The sequence below is a fragment of the Stegastes partitus genome, unplaced genomic scaffold (genome assembly GCF_000690725.1).
Source record: "Stegastes partitus isolate 25-593 unplaced genomic scaffold, Stegastes_partitus-1.0.2 Scaffold607, whole genome shotgun sequence".
In the NCBI taxonomy this organism is placed as follows: domain Eukaryota; kingdom Metazoa; phylum Chordata; class Actinopteri; family Pomacentridae; genus Stegastes; species Stegastes partitus.
The window spans coordinates 219,626-245,063 of record NW_007578338.1 but is presented as its reverse complement, the minus strand read 5'-3'; the positions used below and the strand labels follow the sequence as shown (position 1 = coordinate 245,063).

At 42.5% G+C, this 25,438-nt stretch overlaps 1 protein-coding gene across 2 annotated transcripts in view; it reads right to left on the bottom strand.

The window, feature by feature from the left end:
- Positions 1–20,040, bottom strand: part of ntng2b (netrin g2b) — a 74,270-nt gene extending 54,230 nt beyond the window's left edge. Inside the window, exons 1-3 of one of the 2 annotated variants that reach the window (XM_008289337.1) lie at positions 19,582–20,040; positions 17,543–18,298; positions 3,880–4,523 (exon numbers count right to left, since the gene is read on the bottom strand). In XM_008289337.1, coding sequence (XP_008287559.1) covers positions 3,880–4,523; positions 17,543–17,761 — 863 coding nt within the window. In that variant the 5' untranslated portion in view covers positions 17,762–18,298; positions 19,582–20,040. The remainder of the gene's footprint in view (positions 1–3,879; positions 4,524–17,542; positions 18,299–19,581) is intronic. The other variant, XM_008289338.1, reaches the window with a different exon arrangement.
- Between the last annotated feature and the right edge of the window lie 5,398 nt (positions 20,041–25,438).

Genomic DNA, 25,438 nt, shown 5'->3' with positions numbered 1-25,438 from the left:
CCCAATCCATGACCCTACGTCTAATCCATAATGCAGACTACAGGCCAGTCACGGCCTGCTATCGTCCACGCCACAGTCCAGCAGCGTGGCTGACAGATGGGACAGAGGCAACGGGAATGGAAAGATGGAGGTCCAATGAATGAGGGAGAATTTGAGAGCTGCGCTTATGAGTGAGGCTTCCCGGTGAATATGATTTCACTGATGTAAATGATGATAGAGTTGAGGCTTTGCTACTCTATCTTTGATGGTTGGAGATAGCTTTCACATGGCCCATCAGTGATATGGAAATGGCCACATCTAAGGTTTGAATATAGCCTGTAAAATGAACATAAAGCCCAGGGCTTTTAAAACCCAAAACACCTTGGCTTAGAGTTTATACTGTAGTCAGTACTTCAGCTCATTACAGTTAACCTTGGGAGAACTTTGCAACGCAGAGTGAGTGATGCTGAATCATATAATAATATTCTATTGACGATATCCAATTTGACTTTGCCTGTAGTCCCTCTGTTTGACCTTTTCCTCTCTGTGCCCACTCCACCATCCTTGCTCCACCTCTGGCTGCCCTCTACCCTGAATGCCCTCCCACAACTTGCTCAAGATCCAGTTTGCTGAGTGTTTTCATTGCGTCCACAAATCTAAATTTACAACCTCCCTCCCATCAAACCCAGCTTGCCTGCGTTTGCACTTAATGGCGTATCAGGTTACGTATTTATTGATAAAGCAGCACTATTTAGCCCTGAGTACCTGACTTCCCGCATACCTGCGCCAGCTTTTTAGAGCCCGGCCAGTCACTCTGACAGTGCAGCGTCAGATAAAAGAGACACGTCCCATAGAGGTAACATCCTGCACTGGTTGATGGGAAAAGCTTGTTTTGCTGTCTCTGTCCAAGCTCAATTCAAGTCATTAGGAACAGTTAACTAATAATAATTACTTTTAACTGTGTTCAGTCAGAGAGCCACAGCTAGAGGCCTGCAGGGACATACAATACGGTCAGGAAGTGACTACAACCCTCTCTCCATCGATAACACCAGCATATCTCATTACCGTGGCGACCTGCGGTACACTGCCACTCGGTCTTGATCATATAAAACCCATTTCAGTGTGCCGTCCCCGCTGGAGCACCAGCGGAGTGGAATATTCATTATTCAAATTTTAAGCATTGGAAATCCCAATATGTTACTAAGGCCAGATGAGATGAGATGAAATAGCTTAGCCTTTTGTCCAGGGAACATTGACTAATCGTCTCGCTCCGCAAAATCAATTTCCCAGCCGTAAGCATCAGACACTCTTGATTGTACTGTACTGTTGAGGACCCCCCACCACTATCACCTAATACTCCTCTTGGCTGCCCAGAATAACTTATTGATTAGTGATTATGTTACGGGAGGTGTGGGTGGCCGGGGCGGAAGACGGACTGGCCTCAGTCATCTCCACAGGGCTAAATTTGGGTCCTCTGTTACCAGATCCAACACCATACTGACACTATCACCAGCTGCCACCAGCCCAGCTCTCTGGAAAGGGGAGAGAAATTAAGCGAGTTTTCTGGATGTATACTTACACAGAGAATTTTGTGAGAGCTTACAGTGTCGGGGCTGTTTCGAGCAAAGTGGCACAGCAGGGATTTGGAGTCGGATGATGAATTCTTAGATGCTGTTGCACTTGCGGACTACTAAATAAAGAAGCGTGCACAAATATTTCAAAACAAGGCTGGTGGAGTTTTGGTGGAGGTTCAGGTGTGCTGATGGACTGTTTCACCTCCGGGGTATTGGGCTGATCTCTGCCTTGCTCTCTGATTCTGTGCTGAGCCTGAAAAGTGGCTGTGATCAATACCTGCAGGCCCTCTCCACTATGCCAGAGGCTGTTTGTGCGTGTGCGTTTGTGTATGTGCTGTGTCAGCATCCACTCAGGACTTCATCAAACCCCCTCCCCCCCTCTCATACCTTGACTCCACACACACACACACACACACACACACAGACGCCCACATCGGTCAACGCCCTACTCAAACAGTTGCTTATTTTCACTTTTCCCTTTCGCACACACAAATTCACGCCTTCTTCCTCCCGTTCCACGCCATCCCAACGAGGATGTTAAATACCATACAAATGTCAGCCTGCCGTATTGATTGGAATAATAATTCTGAAAGGTAGGAAAGATGGCTTGTTGATGCTAAGCAGGTGCGTGACGGCCCGAGCATCATTCACTGTCACAAAGTTGCCATGTAAGGGTTCCCGGCCGCACCGGCAGAATGTGGATGGTGGTTTACGTTAGACCACCGAGGCCGTGTGCTTCTGCCATTAATCATTGTCTTCACAGGCCAGTGACAGGCAGACCAGGATTCATGCTGGGAGAGAGAGGGGGTCATTTTATATGCCCTCAGATCACACTGGCTATGTGGGAATGTGTGTGCATGAATGTCAGACCAGAGGGTATGTTCATCTCCTCCGTATCTGTCATGTCTGTGTGCAGAAAAAGACAGAAGTAATATCCAACTACATGCTCAAAATAAGACGTTCGGTTTCATTTTGGATCCGCTTCCCGGTCCGCAGAATACTTAAACTCATTAAGTGCCGATGCTAACAAATCTCTTATCAAACCGTTTACTTCTGCACATTATTTTTTATTAGCAAAGACAAATGGAGAGGATGTGCAATTACAGCTTGCACTTTGTCATTTATAGCCAGAGCTTTCTCCGGTTTCTTTTCTTTTTTCATTTAAAATGACAGTTTAATGATGTAGCTGATTGTCATTTGTGGTGTGTTAAATATAGGAGATCCCATGTAAAGCTTTCATGCACCCAATCTGTCTCTTAAGCTGCCTAATTTCCCAGTTTTCTATAGGACCTGCAAAAAAATTAATCAAGAAGTGTGAAAAATCAGCATGTATGTAAAAGTCAGCAGGCGCCAGATGTTAATGTCAACCAGTCAGAGCAATCGATACCAAACAGCAATCAACATTTCATATCGTTGGTGGCTGTAGCTGCGGCTAGCTTAATTAGTCTTAATTAACTTAGTAGCTAGAAGTTGACTGATTATCAAATCTGATAAAGGCATATTTCTAGCTTCAGGTAATGACAGATTTACACTGAAGGAGTTATTCACAAATTTAGTTAGAATGTTGAAAGCTTAGTGAGATTTGATAAGTGGTTCAAAAGGATTTAAATCTGATAACCAATGCTTAAACTGAATTTGGATTTGATATATTCTTACTGAAGATCTAAAAAACATGTAACTGATTTGATTTGTCGTGCCGTTTGTGGTGGTTCGTAGCATTTTAATCAGTGACAGTGTCGCAGTTACGCCAACCTTTGCTCGAATCCAGTCAATACTTTTTTTTATTTTTTATGTGTAATTAAACAAATTTTAGAGTAGAACTACTGTGTCAAGATTCAGTTCAACCAAATAATGATAAAGTACAAATTTTGAACCAAGCTTTAGCTGTATTGAGATATGCAAATGGTTTGTTTTAGCTGTTTGGATGTCCTGCTGTGAGATTTCTGTTCCTATCCTGAAATATTTTTTGTGCTTCTCAAATAGTCCATATGAAAATCCTTTATACTATAAAAGGCACTAAAGAAGTTAATATTCCACATTTCCAAAGAGAGATGTTTGGTTTTTATTACCTTCTGATTATTATTTAAGGATAATCATTTATTTGGGTAACATGGCTTCCATTTCGTATCCCTGTACTTTGGCCATCACTCCTTTTAGATATGCTTCTCTGTGTGAAGCAAATCTTTCAGTACTTATTTTGAAATGTATGAGATTATTTTTGTAAGGTTGTTTTCTTGCATGAAAATGTACTTTTTATATTAGAAGGTGTGAATGTGTGAAGACAGCACCAATGCGTGTCCCTTGTGAAGTCAGCAGTGGCTCTCACCTGGCAGGTACCTCGATGTTGGAGATGGCATAGAAGTACTTGAGCAGGTTGTCTCTCTGGACATAGGTGCCTCCGAGGGCGGGCCTGAGCAGCCTCAACCTAAGGTTGGTGAAGGTGAAGAAGTCCCTCAATCCCTTCATACTTTCCATGCGGGTGTACAGGTTGTCCATGTTCTCTAGCCGAACCCCGGCAAACACAACAAAGCGTGCCCGTACCTCAAACTTCACATTCTTTTCGTTTTTGGAGCCGACCCAGCGCGAGTACTGCTCAGTGCAGATGACCCGTGTGATGTTGGCGGGCGAAAGGTCACGCACACGTTTGGGTGGCATGTTGAAGGCATCCAAGCAGTCGTCAGCGTAGAACTGGAAGGGCTGCCAGGAGCGTCCGTAGTCCATGGACTTGTCCAGTACCATGATAGTAGGACGGCCATATTCAAAGGTGATCAGGATGTCGTCTGTGAGCTCTAAACTCTTGTTCCAGGACATGCTGATGTTGGCCAGCAGGGGCTCTGGGTGACGTCTCCAGGTGACTGTCTGCCAGTAGGTGATTAGGCCATTGCGTTCACGGTCCTGCATCAGCTGAGGAGGGTGGGCCAAGTCTGGATTAGAGGCATCACACTCGTCACTGCACAGGTATGGGTTCTCCTGAAGGAGAGACAAAGACAGAGAAGAAAGACGTCCATCAGGGTTTGAAAATAACTTTAATGATAGTATAGAATTCTTTATCTTTATTTAAAATTCTTCTAAGAGCCATCAATTAGGATTTAGATTACACCATGGCAATACAAATACAGGAAAATGACAAATGAAATCAATTAAATGGTTGTAACCAGGTAATGGACCATTTGAAGTGCATTTCTAAAGTTTACAGGAGAAATAAGATTAGTCAGTTTTAGGTCACATTGCAAAAGATTCTGTGAGTCTGCGGCACTGATATTAAAAGCAGTCCTTCCCAATCGGTCCTGGCACAAGTCACATGAAGAACCAGCCAATCACTGGCGCGACCTAAAAGTGGACCACCGTTCCTATGCGACATAGATGTAATGTTTGATGGTCATTTTCCAACCAGAAGACCAACCAGTTTTATCATAGCAATACAGTGGCGAGTATGGTAGCCATCACCCCTAATTAACATCAGTGATGAGATGTAAACAGAATATAAGAGCCTTAAGTGTGACGCGGCAGCAGGTCTGTAAATTAGATCCTTATAGTCCACAACTGGTAGCAAGTTGATTCAACAGCACTCTTTCTACAAACCAAAGAAAAGCTGGTTCAATTTCTGGATATTTTTAATTTATTTTTGTTTTTTTGTAGTTTGCCAACAAGGTTCTTAATGTGGTATTTAAATTAAATTTATAATATACTTACATTCTGTAACCCTTGGAAATATTTCAATCATTAATGGTAAAGATATACATATCACAGAGGTCTGTCTTTATGGATTTTGAAAAAAAAAGACAGATTTTAATTTGTATCGGTTTAATAGGAGAATGCTGCCGTGCATGTCGGCAGAGTTGTAGCAGATGGCTGATCATCTGCGTAAAGAGACAATTTCATTGATATGATTAATACATGACAATACAGCGCGCATACCCAAAAACTGCAGTTTATCAAAGTGCTACAAATTAACTGAATACACTGAACATGGCAATTGCCTTTGCTTTGCTCATTTGGTCGTTCATCCTTGCACAGACTTTGTCAAAATTTATCATAGCTAAAAAAAAAAGTTAACAACTGACAATAAAACAAAATGTCTCAGAGCTTTTAGGTTTTAGCAGTAGTTGCAGTCATTATCAAAGCCAGTGGGAAGTATGTTTAAGTAAGAAACTACAATTTGTGTTTTCAATCTTCCTCTCTGTGATTTGTAGGTGTTTTAATTTTTTCAGTGCAAATGCTGATTTAAAAAATATGCACTTTCTACAATATCAAAAAACATCTGTACTGTTCCTAAAAAAGAAAGTGTAAATCTAAACTAGGAGCGCCTCACCAAGGCGCTAAGGGACAGAGAGCTTAAAAGTAAACTTGCCAAACAACACAACAGGAAGTGTGAAGGTCAAGAGGATCGTGCATCATCACTGTCTTTGCATAGACAGCAGAGTGCTGCTGCACTTTTAACTCCAGAGAATTGATCCTCCTCTTCTAGTGATGCCAAGACTTTCAAGCCGCTGCCCCTCTACACAACTAAAAGTCAACAGGATTATTCACACAGCTCACCGAGAGAGAAAGCCTCTTTCCACCTGCACTAAGAAATGCCTTTCACTTTGTTAGATCAAACACCTCTCATCTTCCTTTTCTACCAGGAAGACAAATTTATCCTCCGCTTATTTAGACTTGCAAATCCTGGAAAAAAAAAAAGTGTGCTACTACGTTAATATTGTACTGAATGGTTTTCCCTGATGCATTGCGGTGACAAATGTAGTTGTTAGCTAGATCACGTTCAGAATGTACGTTTTATTCAGTGAAGGAAGCGTCATATTTAACAGGGAGGTGGTTGGGGTGGATGGTAGGCTTACAAAGCACAGGACCCCCAGGGATCAGATCCTGACTCCTGTCTGTATTTAGCTTGAGGCTACAAAATCACTTTGGTTATGGTTGAGGAAAGACTGCGGCTTCAGTTAAATGTGAATGTGTTTATGTGATTCAAATCACTGCGGGCTTTTTTCTGTATTAAACCGAACCACACGCTTTCCCTCACCTTAACCAAACGCTGTGAGTGCATAGACATAAAAAATGTATGACGCTATGATCACAATGTGGGTATTGTTCTGCAAGCTGGGATATTTTGCAGAAACCGAATGATATGTTGGCTGTAAACATTCTTGGTGTGTTAAAAACATTGCCTTATCAAGTTAGTAGAAAATATAATCTGATTGACATGATTTTTTCCTTTAGAACATATTTGCTGTTGCAGATTAGTTTTATATAAATTCAATGTCTGGGGGACAGAGTTGGCATCGACTTGAATTTTTATAGCATCACCAAAGTTTCAAATAAGTGAATACATTTCCAGGAATCCCGAATTCTACAGTTGCTGCCTCCTCATTGAGACATTTGCAGACATCTCACTAAAACTGATGAAGCTGACTGTTGTAAGCCAGTTGTCTGACATCCCCATCACCACAGAAGTGGAAATATTTACACAAAGAAATCCCAGAGATCCTCAGTCGTCTCTCTTGGTGCTTAATTTGCAAAGTTCAGCTCCAGTGCTGTTTGGATTGTATCAGATTCAGCAGGCTCGTCGTGCCCCCTAGGATGTACTAATTAGACAGATAATGGTTATTATTTTCTCCAGTATTTAGTCACAGTCATCATTGTATCAAAGGGGTCAATTTTTTTTTTGCTGTAATTCTCCAAGTTTTCACTTTATCAAAGACAGCTCCTGGCTTCTTTCTTACAAAAATTCAAATCCTAAGTGTCTCATTTCCATCATGTTTACTTCTTATTAGCTGCAATAATTGATTTGTTATATTTTCAAAAAAAAAAACAACCAAACAAAAAAAGAAAAAACACTTCATATACTTTTAGGTGGAGAATTAGCTGCTGGAGCCTGTGAAGTTTTCTCCTGATTGTGTTTCCACCCTCTCCTCTTCTGTTTTCTACACTTGTAGCAACTGATTAAATTTTATAGCTGATGTTATCCTTCTTCTTTTATATATTGGGAATCCAATAGTCTTTGTGAATTTTACGGCATTACACTTAACGAGCTCTTGATGGAGTCGAGAGTATAAATATCCTTCTTTTTTTCTTCCACCTCCACCTCCTCCTCCTCCTCCTCCTCTCCTCCTTCGTCCCCCGTCTTCTTTGTTTTGTTCTTATTTTTACTTTCAGCAGTAATACTCCTTCTAATTGTAGTGTTTAAGAATGTCACCGGCTCATCTCTGCCGTGTGGTAAAGTAACGGTAATTGTGTTTACAGCAGCAGCTCCTGGAAAACAGAGCCACGTGAATAATTATTGTGTAGATATTTAAATATTATAGAACAAAGAACAAATGATGAGCCGTAGTGAGAGTAAAAATAGATGACGTGAAGATGCAAATCTAAGCCCTGGTGGTAGCAAATATTAGGAGACCTTGAGCAAAGCACTAAAACTTTAACATTTGACTTGCATGTGAAAAGACAGTAAATAATAGTTTTTAGGATAATATTGCAGAATGTATTTTGTTATCTGTGTGTTATCAAACTTGTAAAAAGTACACTAAAGGTGGAACTACAGAGTCAAAAGGTGTTAAAGAGGAAGACACACAGTATTAGATCACATGTACACTCAGAGCAGGAGCAACAAATGAGAGGATTTAAGGATTTACTCTACATCGCCCATATTGTTTAGGCTTTCATTTTAATTGGAATTTTAAAAAGAAAAGCATCTGTTTTTCTGACTGACATGCTTCTCTGCAAAAGATAAAATCAAAAATGAACATGCAAAGTTAAATCCATTTTTTTAATATATAATAATAGATAATAGAGACAAAAAGAAAATGAAACTGGATCAGAAAAGTAATTTAGCTGCTGTTAGATGAGGCACATCACAGAGATCATATCATCAGGAAAAATCAGTACCACGTTTATAAATGCAGACAATAAAGATGAATGGAAACTAAATCAATGGACCTCGCTAAAAAGCTTTCCTCAAGTTGTAAGAAGTTTGATGAATGGCTTTTATTCTGAAAGTCATAAAGTTCCAGACTTGGTATGTAGTGGTTTGATAAATAGAAGTTCTGATTGTGATGTACTTGATTTATGTGCATTTTCCTGGAGGAGCACCTAAAGAAGACTAGCTAACATTTAAATTACTCAAAAGTCACTAAAGACGGGTCTTAATGTGCGATGATGAAAACTGTGGCAATACAGAATGAAATGCTTCATGCAAATCCAGTTCACGCTGTGATCAAATAAGCTTAAACTGCTGCCCATGTAGCTATTTATCAAATTTAACTTATGACTAGATATTGAATTTACACTGTGAACATAAATTACCCAAACTGATTGAACACTAATATGCAGTAATGTAATACTGCAACTGCTTTAAGTTCAGCGCGGCAGAGTTTGATTACCGAATGACTTTTAAGTGATTTCATCCAAAATTAGTTTTTTTGACTATCAAACACTGCCCCCCTGCAGGCTTTAAAGGGTGGCTGTAAATAGTTTGTAGTTTCATCCTTGATGGAAAATGGCGGCCGAAGTCAGCAGGACGCTTTAACATGTTCAAAGCAACGCACAGGCCTGCTAATGAGCTTGATAGCGTTGTGTGCGAGATGCAAATTTGGCTCAGAAGTGTGGATGTTTGTAACATACTGAGCATACAGATGGAGACGTGGGTTTTATTGCAAAAGTTTCTTTGGATGTTTTAATACTTTTTTTTTTCCTGCTGCAAACATGTTTAAACTTTCCGCAGCCACCTTCTTAGTCCTGCAGAGGCTGATTGGTCAATACTCAAAAGATTTTGGGTGGAGTATCACATGAAACAGCAGTTTCTTCTTTATGATGTAACGCGAAAGCAATACTGCACAATATCGATGTACTGTGCAAGCACAGATCATGTGTCACTGCTTCTTTGCAGACGTTTACTTTTTTCACATCTATTGCCAAGAAGCTGCATCTGTTCTCCCTTTTGAATAAAGTCACTGGACTGTACGACGGGAAAGTGAGCAGTCACTCAAACCCACTCCAGTGGTCTAATATCAAACACAAAAGTTACAATCCTGTGAGGCCGAGATTATAAATCATCTGATTTATGGTGACAACGCAGAGTGGGAAAACTCCAAACATAAGCAAACGCTGAGCTGGTGCTGAGGGAAGCTGTACGGCAAAGAAAGAGGCTATACAGGATCATAACGCATGTGAAGACACAGCAGTGAAGCCACAGCGTCTTTATACCACAAACTGCAGATAATCTATCTCTCTGCTCACTGGAGCAGCATAGCAGCATTGTTTTCTATCTGATAACCCAATTATCTCTCTCGCACTGACTCAGATAGAGATCACTGTCAGCGCAAACGCACTTAAGATGATAATCTACAATGCTCATAAACAACTACAACCAGAAAAGGTAATTAGAATCAGATGACAAGGGTTACAGCGAATGTTACCCCGTGGTGGCCCAGCTGCTTCGCTGCCCTCCACGGGCGCATCCCTCGACCTTAGTCCGGACACAAGTTTACTCAGAAAGTAAGATTAGTAGCCTGTTGTTGTGGGGATGACCCTTGACCTACAAATCCTATTGAAAACGATCTCACTGTCACACTGTCCCAGATACAGCACAAGCTCCATATAGGTTAGCCCTTGAAGTGTGTTTGTGACGGCGTTTGCGGCCTGTGAGAACGACACCGCAGGCACATGTGAATCCACAAACTAGACAAGAGTGAGGATCAATACTTTTTTTTTTTTTTTTTTAAACATCTCTTTTTTTTTTTTTTTTTTTAAACATCTCGTCACTTTGCTGGATTTGAGTGACGGGTTGAAAAGCTGCACGTTGCTGTTCGTCACTCTGCTCTGACCTCACCGAGCCCTTTAGGATTAGCTACAGTGGAGGTGATATGTACAGTAATATAGCCTGGAAGATTTTTATCCCCCATGAGAGACTTACGCGAGGTTATGTTTAAGCCCTTTGTGTGCCCTGTCCTCCTTATCCCACTCTGCCTCCTGCCACTACTCTGGCCCGGCCCTCTATGTCTATGCCAGGATACACACACCCACAAACACCCGCAAACACACTCTCTCTCACAAACATACACACACAGATCCCGGCCAAATGCTGCGGCAGGTGGCCCGCGCTGCTAAGCCCCTCCAGCAATTATCCTCACTGGGATCCTGTCTCCACGACAACAGCCGCCATGATGCCCCTGCGATGAGCGACTTCCTTGTTTTCACTTGCGGGATAACGACGAGCTCCCGAACAGTCATTAATAACTGCGGCTGTGAGCGCAGCTTCCTCTTTGAGTTATCCGTGTGATTGTGAAACACGAATTTAAAAAAACAAGCGCTCTCCCTGACCTGCTAAGGAATCAAACGTCCGTTCTGAAGTGAGTTATTGCGATGCTTTTGGACGCAACGGGAGTAACAGAACATCACTGGTTGCTTACAGAAATAGCAAGCTGCCACTGTGCATTTACACAGAAACAATGGCGCCAAGAAAATTGCGCTCTGCATGGCCTTACTTCCCCCTTCTTTTGCTTTTATGACCATTTCTGTCCCCACAAAAATATTTTCTGTTGCCGCCTCCCCCCCCCCTCTCTCTCTCCTCTTTCTGTCTACCTCCACTTATAGAAGTTTCTAAGTTATATTGCTAGCAAGGGGAATAAAGGTAGGGACACACACTCTGAGAACACAATTTATTTTGTTTTGGAGAAACATCAAATGAAATGACCCTCCCATTAAAAAGGCCACAGAGGGAAACAGAAAGAGATATTGCTTTTTCACTTATAACGTTAATCTTTTATTTTGTTGGAGGTTTTTCCATCATACTGGAGCTTCTTGTTACCGTCAGTGAAGGTGGCGCATCTGTATGTGTGTGTGTGTGTTACCTGAGAACGTATGTGTGTGTGTGTTAAAGTGAGGCCCATGTATAGGATTACAAACCTGCCTTTTACTTAAATCACCTGAAAAAGTGATTATCTGCTTGCTGCAAAATGTCTTGCTGGGTACAAAACAGCAGTTGGCAAGTGTAAATGTGTCTTAGGTGTGTGTTTGCGTGGGCGGGTGTTGTTTATGTCTGTGTGTGTGCGCGCAAGCAAAAGTAAATGTTTACTGTAGGCATGTGTGATTCTGCTGGAGGAGGAGAGAAGAAGGACAGAGCAGAGACACCATGCTGCTCCAAAGCAGCAGCAGAGCTTGTCCTGCTCAAATCACCACAGTTGGACCAGGAAGACTTATACTGGGAACTTATCTTAGACTTCTGGTTATACTTAAAACAGATACACAACATTGAAAACGCAACATATCGGGGCAGAGTTCTTCTTGAAGTGCACTGAAGAGGTGAATTCAGGGAAAAGCTATTATCTTTTATTGATGCCAGTTATTAAATCTAAACCAATCACAAAGGAGATGTAGATAAAGAGAAGCAGAAGAGCATAAAAATGGTTTTAAGCCTTAAGACAAGTGAGAGGCGGACTGTGCAACAGAGATCTTTATGTTATTCTTTACTCTGTGTTTCTTAAGTGGTGCACCACTCATTTAGGTTGCACTCCTAACACTGCTGGATTGACATTTGCTCCCTTGTTTCATACAAATCCATGCATTTCCCTGGTATTTCTGATCATTTGCTAACAAAAACGTTTATCGCGCTTTACTACACGGAGCTCCATTTACCAAAACTGGTTCAAATTTTATTTTTCATTCTCAGTTCTTATCATTTTGGCGCTGGTGATCTTCCCCTGGCACTGGCTAAAACAAACCTCTTTAGGGGGTGCCAAAAAACTCCTCTATGCAGGAAAAACCCTGCCACTAGCAATATAGTCAAAGCATCAGTTATAGCAGTAGTAGCTAACGTAGCCTGGAGCTTCTCGCCTCAAGCAGAGAAGAGGAGCAGGCCACAGGGGTCTGGTACTTCTTTATAACTCCACGCCCCCAGATTTTCAGATTTAGTCTTTGGCCCCAACTGACACTTGAGGCAGTTTATCAGATTTCTCTCAGACACCTCTGAAGCCACACAAGGCTTTATCCAGCTTCTTTTTTTTTTTTTACACAAGACCTGTAAACAGACTTCTACTGTATGTGTAAAATCCTTTAACCCTCTGAACACCAGGCTGTTTTCTGTGGTTGGGTCACATGTTTCCTCACAGTAATACACATTTTTCACTGTAATACTAAGTTTCACACCTCCATTGGAACATCGATGAGCACATCCATGGCTAATGGAGAGAATTTCAAAATGTCCTTTATGCAGTATGGCACAGTTAAAATGCCAGAAACTCAGAAAACTTGAATTTCTTTCATTATTTATTTTACACAAATTCAAAAAGACAACAATGACTATTGAATCAACGTTTTCCGGCCACGTGTTACCAATACTGGAAAAAAACATTACCACTCCAAACTTTTGATATTTTACAACTTAAATTTTCTAATCTGTTTCCGTACTACTATCTGTTCTGTGTAAATACAATCACAATTTGGCTGAAAAATCTATTTTTTTTCATGTGGGTTTTGATCATAGCTGAATCACCCATAGTTGTTTGACTGCTTCCTGGAGAACAGAATTCTTTGTTGTTTTTTTTTTGCAGAATCTAGTTAGTGCAAATAGTTGATTTTTGGCTTATTTTTTAAATGGGATGTAGAAAAAAGTTTAAGGAAATGCTAGGATTTTAAGCTTAGCTAAGTTTCCCAATGGAACAGTACATCACAGAGGATTATTTCAGGGACCTTATGAATTCCTGTTTTGACAGTTTCTGGCTCTGATAAATTGTGTAGTTAGATATAACACACTTCTTTGTTTTTGTTTTAAATGAGGAGCTGTGTTGCAGAGATGTTGATGAGAGATTCTGGTATTGGTCAGTCTGGGTTTTCACATACTTTCAACACCTAAAGTAAACTCAGGAAAGTATTTCAGATGTCTTTGTTGATTTGAAAGTTTTGTAAAACTGACATAAATTTGTTCTTACTGAAATCTTTTTAATCACAACTACATGCTAAAATTTTACAAATTTGAACTGATGAGAAAACTTTTTAATCAGGGCAAACAACATGAATCTCCTCCAACTTTCAAAACACTTGAACAATACTTTATGTTTATTTGTGTAGTACGTTTACATTTTGTAGTTGCCCTTGTCTGTATTTCCAAATTTTAACAACATAAATTCATAAAACTGCATCATCTAGTTCGTGCAAATAGTTGGTTTGGGCTTATTTTTAAAATAGATGTAGAAAAAAGTAGTTAAATTCATAAAACTCAGATCAGAACAATACGTATACGAGCCAAAGACAAGCAGTTTGATAAACTTCTATTTGAATTATCACCCAGGCGGCCACTTGATCTCTCGCACACCTTCAGACCCACAAACGCCCGCTGTATGGTTTCTATACGCTCGTCTCCAAACAGCCATTAGTCCTGAGATCCTGACTGGTGAGACAAGGTGGTTTGTTAAGTTCACCTCAGGCTGTCTAAGCCCCTGCGGCCAATCCCTCTTAGTATCACCTCAGTCAGGGATAAATCTCACTTATAACTATCCTCCCGTTCTGCCAACACATCTAAACACTCTCTGATCACTTTCAACTGTGTCCTAATGGGGAAGCAAGCCATGCCATTACATCACTGTACCCTCCCCCACATCCCTTGTTTGTACAGTCACTCTCTCCGTCGCTCTCTTTAGCTGTCTGTTCCCTTCTCTCTGTTCCCTTCGTTAATTATGCCCCGCACTGTCAAACCTGCTCACGCTGTGCCCAAATTCACCTCCAAGGGTGTATTATTAGGACACTGGCCACCTGGGTTATCTTGTACCCCAGGGAGGTGCATCAAGTATGGCCCACTGCTGGATGTGGGTGGCCCTTTTGCGTGGCCTTGATGGCCTACTGCTGGGCAGGGCAGGCCGGCCGGGTCTGGCAGGGCTACACTGGGCAGGCAGTATGAAGTATGGCCATAGGCCCAGTCTGGGATGCACTGATCCACGCTACCAGCTGCCATCTTCCTCCCCTTCCTGCATGCTCCCCTTCCGCTGCTGCGCGGCTTCTCTCTCTTCTCATGTCTATTTTTAGAGCTGGCAGATTTCTACCTTCTAAAACGGGCAAATGTGTTGTGGAACAGGAAGGTGTGTTGTTTTTTTTTTTTGTTGTTGTTGTTGTCTATTTTCTTAGATATACTACCGTGCACTGTTGGCCAACTCGTGCACATGTTTCACACACCCCTGCTGGTCCCTGTTAACGTCACCGCACACTGTACATTCCAGTGCACACGCACGCCTCCCATTTGCGTTAGGCTGTTCTCTGTTCTCGGCCCCGAGGGAGACGGTTGATTGAAGGTTTCGGTTCAAAACCAAAAAACAAAATAACAAACAACGGCGCAGCGAGACCTTTTTGAATGCAGCATTTTTTATATCGACAATGTGTGTACTACCGTGGAACTGTGGTCTGATTTCATCTTTCTGCTTAGCTAAGCTTGGATCTTCCTCACCTCTCCCTCATCATTAGCTATCCCCCCCTCCGCAACGCACTGCCTCGAACCTCCTTCCTCCGTCACCTTCTACGGCAAGCTACAACTCTATAGTAGCTGTCATACAGGCAAACTACAAAGAAACTACTGAAGCTCCTAACACAGCGCTAGTGACAGTAGCATCTTTGTCAAAGTGCTGGAAGCCCGTCATGTCGAAAGAAGCCAACATGCTGGCCTGTTTGGCTGAGGAGAAAGGATGCTGCATTCCCAGGGAACAAGAGAGATAAATAGAGTAGAAAAAATGCATCCCTGTGGAGATGGAGGGAGCAAAAAACTACTGTACACCGATGTGAGCAGAGGGGAAGCTACAGTATGCCTCAACATCAAAACCCCCAAAAGTGAATTCTCCCGTAGTTTTTAGGAACGCACTGTAGCACTCATAGGGTGAGAGAAAGGGGGAAAAAAAATTATTTTGCATCTTCCGCAGTATGTCTCAAGTCTTATTAAGGATGAGCAGCTCTGCGCATTGGGTGATGCAGTCTTTTTTTTTTTTTTTCTTATCCAAGTGCCCTGACTTTCTCTTGACTTGTGGGACTGCTGAATGAGTGAATGTAAATGTACACCAATTAGATAAGAAACTGGCTTTTCTGTAAAGCTGCCAAATCCGGGGGCAAGAGGAAGAGGGGAAAAAATGCTGCTTGCCTGAAAATAAATGATCTGTATACCAATATCCCTCAACCAATACCCATTTGGTGTGTCGAAAGGAAAGAAATGGAAGCGATGTAATGGCCTTGATTCCCTACTGAAGTGTGTACTGAAGGATTAATCCTCTGTTACGAGGCAATGATATGCAGATGTTCAGTGATTCTTAAGCTAACATGTAAAGATTCCCTATTGGATAACTGCAAACTATGGATTGTTACATGTCAGAAAATACCCTACAAACTTGTCAAATAATTACCCTGGTGCAGAACTAAACCTACTCTGCTTTCTCATTATGTCGGAATTCGACTCTGACATCCCTCACTTCTTAAGTAAACTTTCATCTCACAGCTTCTTCACCGTCTAAATCCCCAGCTAGTGCACCAGGGGGCCTGGTTAAATCCCCGCAGCCACTGATGACCTGAGAAGAACCAGAACTTTCCACTATAAAGACCCCGTCCGATGGGAAAGTGCTGACTAAGACCAGACTCCTTCCTGTCCCGCCCTCCATCCATCCCTCTCTTTCTTTCTGTCTCATCAGCCGAGCTGCACACTCTGGATCCTTGCGATGGAGCGACGCTGGCCAACCCTTGTAAGGAAGCCCATTAAGGAGCCCATCAATATTTCATCATTGCTCACTCAGAAACATAGTTATAGAAGTTTCCAGGCTGGGGCCATTAGGGGGCAGACGTCAATACGTTATGGCAGCGAGCATCTCTCTCTTCACTTCTCCCCCCCTTTTTCCCTTGCGTCTGTCCATCTGCCCTCTCAGGAGAAGTCATCGGAAAGGCTTTTCCCAAGACAACAGTGGTTTCCGCTGCTAAACAAATCATTAACCATTAGGTATCCAAGGACCACAATATCCTTTCCTACTCCTGTCAAATGACCCCCACATACTAGTTATTAGTTTTGTGAGAGGAAGGGAGAGAGACATGGGCGGAGAGTTGTTTGCAAAGTCTGTCTTAAGGTAACAAATGTCCAGTCAGCCAGAGTATAAAACACTGAATTAACAGCATGACTTGATTTTATAATTCGATGCAGACATGCCAACACTCTGCAGAGACACTTCTTTTTTTTTTCCTTGAGATTTTTGACTCATGACTGCTGAGACGGGTCTGGCAGCCTCTCCGGGCCACCTCAGCGAGTGGACGCTCGGCGACAGTGGGCCGATCATCAAGAGGACGAACTTGTCTCGCACACACAGTGACTCAAATCGTGAGTCAAGCATAAAACTTTTCACTGAAGAGGCTGGGGGAAGCTTAATTGCAGTCTTATGATTCTGATTTTATAACCCTTATTTCAAATTATTACACCTACATTAGCCGGGACTAGCCTGCAGGCTAAAGTGTGTTAAATATTGCTGTAGCAGACATTTTAACGAGTTTTCCTGCAGCTCACCCTTTAGTGTCCTTGGATCTAAAAAGGTCCTGCTATATGCATTTTACCGGAGGAAATGTGAGGTCCTCTGCAAGCCTAAATCAAACCGGATACTGGGCTGCCAAGTCCATAATGTAAACAACACCTTCTGATGTCTCTGAGCCAGGTCGACCCATGCCAAGTCATTGCACTTATGTCATCCCTTTACAGATCCCTAAAGTGTGAATGCTGCTCTGACCTTCTGCAGAAATGCCTGTCATTACTTTTTAAGTTGTCACTCCAGCTTAAATGCATAACTCTGTGATCTTAATGATTTCTTGTAGAATAGTTTTGAACTTTTTACACATGTAACTATAATTTAATGAAGCTGTCTCTAAGTGTGGAGTGCTTGTTTTTGTACGCTGCGCTCTTTACGCGTTCAAAAATGCCATGAATATTGCTTCCGATTTAAAAGTTAATAATAGAAGTATAAAAGATGCAATGCAAAGTCCCGACGTGAACTCACCAGAGTGCAGAACCTCTCAGGCGGATTTCCACACGTAATTCCGGGCGGATCCACCCTGATCCGCATGTGGTCTTTCATGGACGCGGCTTTTGGCTGGCACGCGTAATGCTCCCACACTGAGCCCTCGTCCGTGCTCACCAGGGACTTGCACAGTTCGTACTGGCCCAAGGTGGAGGCCAAGCAGCGCAGCAGCAGCAGCAACACGGCCTGGAGGAGCATGGCAGGCTGGGGGGGTGTTTGGAGCGGGGTCCGGCACGGGGTGAGGGGGCCACGGAGCTCAGAGGAGAGGTGAAGCGCATGGAGCGGTGATCATAAAGAAATAGTGGACATCCCTGCCGCCATGCTGCTGTGCTGTGAATGGAGAGGTGCGGGGGAAATAGACACAACTCGCCTCCAGGTTCATAAATTCCTCCCCCCCTTAAATAAAAGGAGAACACCACTTTCGCTCAGTGTCGAAGGACAAATATTGACGCCCCCCAGAGAACCGAGCGAGGGACACTTAGTTGTTTTGACGGCTGGTTTCCTGAGGAAGATGGTCGGTGGGTGGAGAGGCAGATAATGTTACAGAGATGAATCTCGGCATACACTTTAACCATAGTGGTGCAGGGAGTTGGGTGGGAGATGTTAACGCGGATCCATGTCTCAGATGTCCTGCAGGGAAACTGTGGAGCTGGTTGGGGAGGACGGAGGAGAAGTTGTTGCGTCTTCAGGTATATCCATTGGACATTTTCGACTGGCCGAGCTCTTCTGATTGTCCTGGGGCGAAATGGGGACAAATAGAAAAAAAAAAGAGAAAGAAGTTAATGTAATGAGTTCATTACATCCTTAATCTCACAGTAAACGCTAGAATATATTTTCTACAGAGCTCAACTTGGGATGAAAATTCTCCGCAATAAAACTTTAATGCCACTCTTTTAAAATATTCATGCGTAATGGGTAGGTTGCGCTCTTATTTTGTGGTGCGAACTCTTTAATTATAACGCAGCAAATGGCGATGATTTATTTCGCAAAGTGGGAAAAAAACCCCAAAACATCACATTTGGAGAACTTTTAAGTGAATGTGTGGCACAGGTAGTTAGTCACAATTTAGGCGAGTTTGTTTAAAACTCACCTCGAGCATTCTTTCACATCACAAGAAGAGCTGCACTATTTTTTATTTTTTTCAGAACAAGTCAAGCGCCACATTGTGTGGAAAGGCTTGTGCGTAAAAACACGTGCTGCTGCCGGGTGCTGCCTGTGCGTGCGAGAGTTGTAGCTGCTCCTCTCCACTGCTGGAGATGCAGGGTGGACTACAGATGTGGTGTTGATAATTTCACTGCGTGAAATACGAAAATATGTATTTGATCTCTCGTTTAGTCTGTCTCCTTAAGACATGTGGGGGGGAAAAAAGTGCAGAGAGTCATACTGACAGTCAATGTGTTTTCTTGAACTAGAAGTGTCATTTTTATGAACTACAGGCCTTTTTCATTACTCTGTCTCACTGCAGCACACATCATTTATTTAATAATAATCTTCAAGAGAAACAAACTGCACTGGAACTTCTCTCCAAATGTATTCACTTAATTTAATTATAATTTTAAACTGAATACATGAATAAATGAATACACATAATGAACATTTTTTTCCTCTTTCTCTTTCTCGCTGATTATAATCCGACTGTCACCCCCTTCACTGACAGGAGCCAGGTCCTTGAACAGCCTGTCCCATGCAAGCTCCTGTGCACTCTGACTTAGTTCACTGGAAAGTCAAGGGGATGTCGCCAAAGCTATTTCCCGGCACTGACAGTCCTGTAGGGGTGTGTCAATTCTCTTCAGTACATCCCACCGAGCAGGATCGCTCACACTCATATGTAGGCTGTATTGTTTGTTCGCAAAATGAACGCATCAGTGCCTAAAAATAGTGTAAATTACTGCTGGAAGTCCCCCTCCAGCACTCCCGATTATCCAGAAGTGGTCCGGATACTGTGCAAGTGCAGCTTCCCGGGCGCAGACTTCAACGAGGCAAATGCATCGAAATGTTTTACCAGATGAAACACTTACTTCTAACATGCATCTGTCAGGCTGGTCAGGACTTTGCGCGCACGTCCCCCCTTTTCTTTGGCCAGAAAAAAAAAATGAAACAACCCAAAAAAAAAAAAAAAGAAGAAGATCCCCCCCCCTCCGACCGTCCACTGTACTCGTTCCCCGCCGCGGTCCTCTCTGTACTCCCGTTTCTCAGCCTGCCCGGGCTCGCTGTTTGTTTTTCTGCCGGATACTTTTTTATCTCACCGTGGATGGCTGCGCACGGTAAGATCCGCGTCCTAGATCTGGAAACGGCTCGGGAAGAGGACTGAAATCCAGCGTCAAGGAGTATCAAAAGTATAAAATATTGAGTTTGAGGAAAGGCTTGTGCCCGCCCTTCGTGCCCCCCTCTCCTCCTCCTCTTCCCACTTTACAAGCTCGGGCTTACCCGGGATGCTCAAGGGCAGAAAGAAAGAGAGAGAAAAAAAAGGCTTTATGGAAAATATCACCCTCCCTCCTTCTCCTCCTCCTCCTCCTCCCTTCCTCTCTCTCTCTCTCTCTCTCTCTCTCTCCCTCTGTCGGTTAATGCCCAGGCTAAATCCTTTTACCATCACTTTCAATCACTATCTGAGCTTTTATCTGCCCTGCTGCCTGAACCGGGGCGGTGCAACTTCCCCTCTCCGCTCCTGCTCCAAACTGTTCCCCCCAGCAGGTCCGATCTGCACCCCGCTCGGCTTAAAGGACCAGCAGGGGAACAGGGGACCCGGTGGTTACTGTAACCAAAACCCTCGACCCGATCTGTCCAGATGTGTACAAATAAAGACATGAAGAAACGCGCTGTGTACGTGGAGGATGAACTCACGCCTGCATCAGATACAGATGCATTCATTCCTGCAATCCTGTGAACGGGACTTCTAATGTGGCTGCGGCGCTGCTGAATGTATAGTGACCTTATCCCACTTGAATTATTGATCACTAACCCCCATAATATCGCCTTAAATTTCACTATTTAATGACATTAAATAACATTTTGTAAAGATTTTAACTTTTTTTTTTTTTTTTTACTGATTTTTTTGTCTGCAGTAGATTCGATATATGTATGCATAATGTATTATGAAGGAGCATCAGAAGATCTGAACTTGTAGTTTAAATGCAAGCTGGAGTCCACGTTTGCTCAGAGTATGTGCAGTGCTGTGCAGGGCTTCTCTCCTGCAGCACTGGTGCCCTGTCCATGGTGCTGATGTGGAACAGGACCTTTAACTGCATGCATGCAGAGAACATCACCTTGCATTCATGTTCCCCATCTTTTGTCAGTTTTAGCTTTTGTGATTATTGTTGTTTATTTACTCAAAGATGTATGCCTGATATGGGGTAATTTAGTTTTGTCCATTGGCTCCCACTCTCATGGTACTTCTCAGGGCTCACCAGGTGACACACAAAGCTTCTTGTTTCCACACATTACATTCTTTTATAGGTGTACAAAAACAACTTAGTATTGAACCTTCATAAAGTTGGGAAACTCACAAGGGACAAGTTTTTAAAGTGACGATCCGGTCATTGATTAACCACTAAAACTCAGATCTGTAAGTATTGACTATACAGTATTGAGATTTACTATATTTTTTACATGAAAATAATCTCTACTTGTTATGAAATGGCTTCGATGTAACTCTATACCAGTGCTTCCTCTGTGCAGATCTATGAAGTCTCTGCTTCTCTCTCCGCTCACCCCTTCCTACTGGCTGCAGCATGAGCACACCAGCTCAACAAAAACATCTGACTCTATGCACAGCGTCCGTCCGTCCGTCCGTCCGTCCGTCCGTCCGTCCGTCCGTCCGTCCGTCCATCCATCCATCCATCCAACAGCTTATGAACACAGCATTGTCTCGTCAATTTCTAAGTTATAGCAAACTTGATATTTAACGTGTTTGTGTACACGAGGCAGTTATGGTGCAACGTTATCATTTTGACCACCTGGTGAATGTTAATTGTTAATTTTAACTGTTTTGGCTCTGCTTTTTTTATCTCTACCAGCTTGTTAAAGAACCTTTATTTTTATCATTAGGCACCATTGAGATCAAAACTCTTGAGGGAAATATCCGACTCTTGAGCTATTAATTCTACTCTGTGTTCACCAGCTAATCAATAACTCTGTCAGTCTGCTGAGCGTGGCGAGAGTGAACCAGAACAGGAAAGTTGTCGGTGGGGCAGCTAAACACTCAGATGACTCAGACTTTAGAGAGCCACCACAGCCATAGATGATATTATACATGAACTGACCCTTGTGAAGAATTGTTGGGTGCGTCTTTTGTCGTCGCTTTGCATTTATGAATTTCTGGATAATGTGACAGGAGTTACTATCCGAATCTTGGAGAGGCACACATTGTTTCCAGTACGCTACATGCCTTTGTTTCCGGTGTTGGAACAGGTTTGCTGTGCTGCCACTTGTAGTTTGAACAGTGTTTTTCAAAACTTTACACAGCATGGTGATCTGCTTCTTGTTGATTTTTGCATTTTACATATCACTATAATCATAGACCTGCTTTTTTTCGGGTTAAGTTTTGTTGTCATCCACCGCTGCTGCGGTCATGTAAGTGTGACTGGCAAAGCTACAAGCGTCTCCAAAGAAACACCAACAACTAACATTACTATAAAGACTCCAGGGAGCTATTTCTCACAGCGCACATGATTATTGTTTGATAGAACAAGGAGCCCTTACCTCATAATTGTATTAATTGAATATTCGATATATCGCCCAGCATAATTAATTCTGCAGGGGACCAGCTGTAGCATCCGCGAGAACCCTAAAGGTCCCTGAAGCTAATTTTGGAAACCATTTAAGTAACTAACACCATTGTGCTGCCAACACAGGAACAGATGTGTAATCAGTTCTTCCTGAGCCAGAACACTAATTCACACTTCAGAGGTGAATGACATTTGGGATTACATAATTCACACTTCTGGTCACATTTTAGGGAGGCAGAAGAAGAGCGAGGCCAAAAGACACAGGGGGTGAGAGGAAGAAAGAGATATACAACTAAGAGGAAATTATGAACCTCCGTATGAAATGTTGGCAGTATACCCAGGAGAGGATCGATAGTTTGTCCTTGGAGGGCCTTCCCTCGCTTTTCATATCTTTGAGATGAGCTTTAACCCTTTTTGAGGCGTTTCGGAGGAGAGAACCCCATTTTCCTCACCACCGTGAGCAGCGCCAGACTGAAAGACAAACACCCCACTCCCCTCGCCTCCCCCTCGGGGATCAATAGAGCATTGCAAATATGGCATTCACTGCTGTAAGAGCCTATTGATACAGAATAACACAGACCTTTAATCGACATTGCACTAGAGCAGAAGAAGAAGAAAAAAAAAAGGGTCCCGCTCAATTTGTCAAACAGCCTCTGAGTCAAAGATGAAACACAAACCACGTAGCATTTGTCAGGGGGTTGAGAAAAACTATGTAACAGCCCATATTTCACCTTCAGTATAAGACTTCCAAAGGTCTTCAGATTTTACAAGTCGGAATCTGAAACCTTGTGCAACAAACCCGCCTGTTTTCTTTTTTCTTCTTCTCCTCACTTGCTTGGCGTGAGTGATTTAAAGGAGAGGTTCATCACTGATTCAGCGACGGTCAGAGAGTGTCAGCTGTGCTTGAAATGTGACTTAGTATGATTAAGCTCCGAACATTTATTTCACAAATGGATACGGATTACATGTGTAGGCAGTGAAGCTGATTGCATTTTGGGCAGCTTCTGTAATTTACTGCTCAAAAATCATGATCACATTTAGCCAACTACACGTTTACTACAACTATATTCGATTTTACACTTTACTAAATTCAGTTGAATGTGCATCAATAACCTGATAGAAATGTCAGCCCTCAACATGATGAATGAATGATATTGTATTTTGGAATTCAATTATGTCTACCTAAATAAGAGCATCAATAACAATAGAACAGCCTGTCCTGGCTAATAGACTACAATATGTAGCACGACAGTGTATTGCTGCATTAATTTCCTGCAACAATGTTAGTAATTTGACCATGCAGTGTTCACAGCGGCAGTGTAAAATTAGATATCATCCCTTTGAAAAGCCCACTTAATTCAGTATTTAGTTTGTTTCGGTATTAATCAGTTTGAATAGAAATGTGCTTCGTGGATCATTTGGCTCCCCTGAATCTGAAAAGTTGTGTAAAATGTATGTTGTGGCAAAAAGACTCTCTTCCATTCTTCCGTTTTCTTTTTCTTTTTCCAACTTTCTCTATCATCTCCCTCTCTTTCGCTCTCACTCTCCGTGTTTGTATTTTGGCAGAGGATAGGACTGTCAGAGTAGCCTAGCTGGCAGACCTTGATAAAAAATATACCCTTCATCGTGGCAGCCTGCAGAGTTTGGACAAGGTTCAGGACAGGCCTCATATCTCTCCCTCTCTCTCTCCCTCTCCCTCCCTCTCCCTCGTTCTCTCTATTTGCTGAAAGGATGACGCAAAAGTCAACTCGTGCAGGAATCGCACTCTCGCATAAATCAGTTTGGAACATCGGGAAGATCCCAAACATGTTGTGCATGATCAGAAATAATTTATCTATCCATTGTATCCATTGTCAAATGATTCCACCAGAAGGCCAGACTTCAATCTCACACCTGCACACACACTCGCATATACATTATAATCTACACTTTCTGTTCACTTCATTACACACACAGGCTGATATCTGTGCTTTTGCTGAAATCTAAATGTATTGTCTTAAGCTACTAGCACACAGGGCCATACCAAGTGTGTTCAAGAAAATCCGTGGTGGTACCCGCCTGCTGTTCCCTTTGGTACAGTCTCTTTGTGCAGCCACACACTGCTCCTCATGCTCCGGCTTCATGTAGAGTGCTCTCTGGCAGCCTCATTCTTGCAGACAGATTTGTGATTTCACCATGGACCTCAAACTTGGGCATCAAATTCTGTGTCAAACTGGCCCCACACAAATGAGCTAAACTGCTGCACATGCCATTGTGCCAGTTCTTTGCCAACCCAACCGTTGCTCATTGCCTGCCCTTCTTGCCCGATTTGGTTCCCTGCAAGTTTTTCCTCTTCCTGCTCAAAACAATTCAAATAAAAATCTCCCAGTGATGGAAATCCATTGCTGGTTTTTGTCACACTTACAGACTGAGACTTCCAGGGGGCGTTCTAAGTGTGGCAGGAGCACAGGGAGCAGTGTATCGCTGCACAAGATTCTACCTCGAAGGGGCTAGCAAACAAACATAAATCAAGTATGGGTTTTTTTTTTTTTTTTTTTTACAAGCACAGAACCTTTTAATTGCTCGTTTTAATTTGAACCATTTGTAAAGGTAATAAACAATGATTAATTTATTAGTGTAAAAAACAGCACCACATAAAATATGTAACCTTAAGCACTGGTTTCTTCCTTGTCCATGATGTCCGTCCACACTTTCTTTGGTACAGTTTCTGCTTTTAGTAGGCGCAGTCTTTTGAGTCTTTTTTTATCCCATTTCATATAGCAATAAGAAGATAGATATACTTAAAGAGAACATCGCAGAACTGACAGATCAGCCTGTTAATGGGTCTTGGGGAGCAGTACAGGATGTGTTAAAGAAAGCTGTATAAAGTCTTTAGTTGCTCCAGCAAAAGACCTGCACAAAATACCTTAAAAGATTGGTAGAGGCACTGGTTGGGAATAGAGAGTACAACTCTAAAAATGAAAATTAAAAAGCAGGGAGTGTGAGTTAGACAAAACTGAGCTTACCACATCTCATCTCTGTTTGAGTCTAGCAGTTCAAGGCTCCATTAGCTGCTACTTTTGTGCGTCTTTCAGGTGTGTTTTTTTTTTTTTTTTTAAAGTTTAGATCGACACACTTGATGCCATTTTTTGCCAGTGAGCCCCAAATGTGC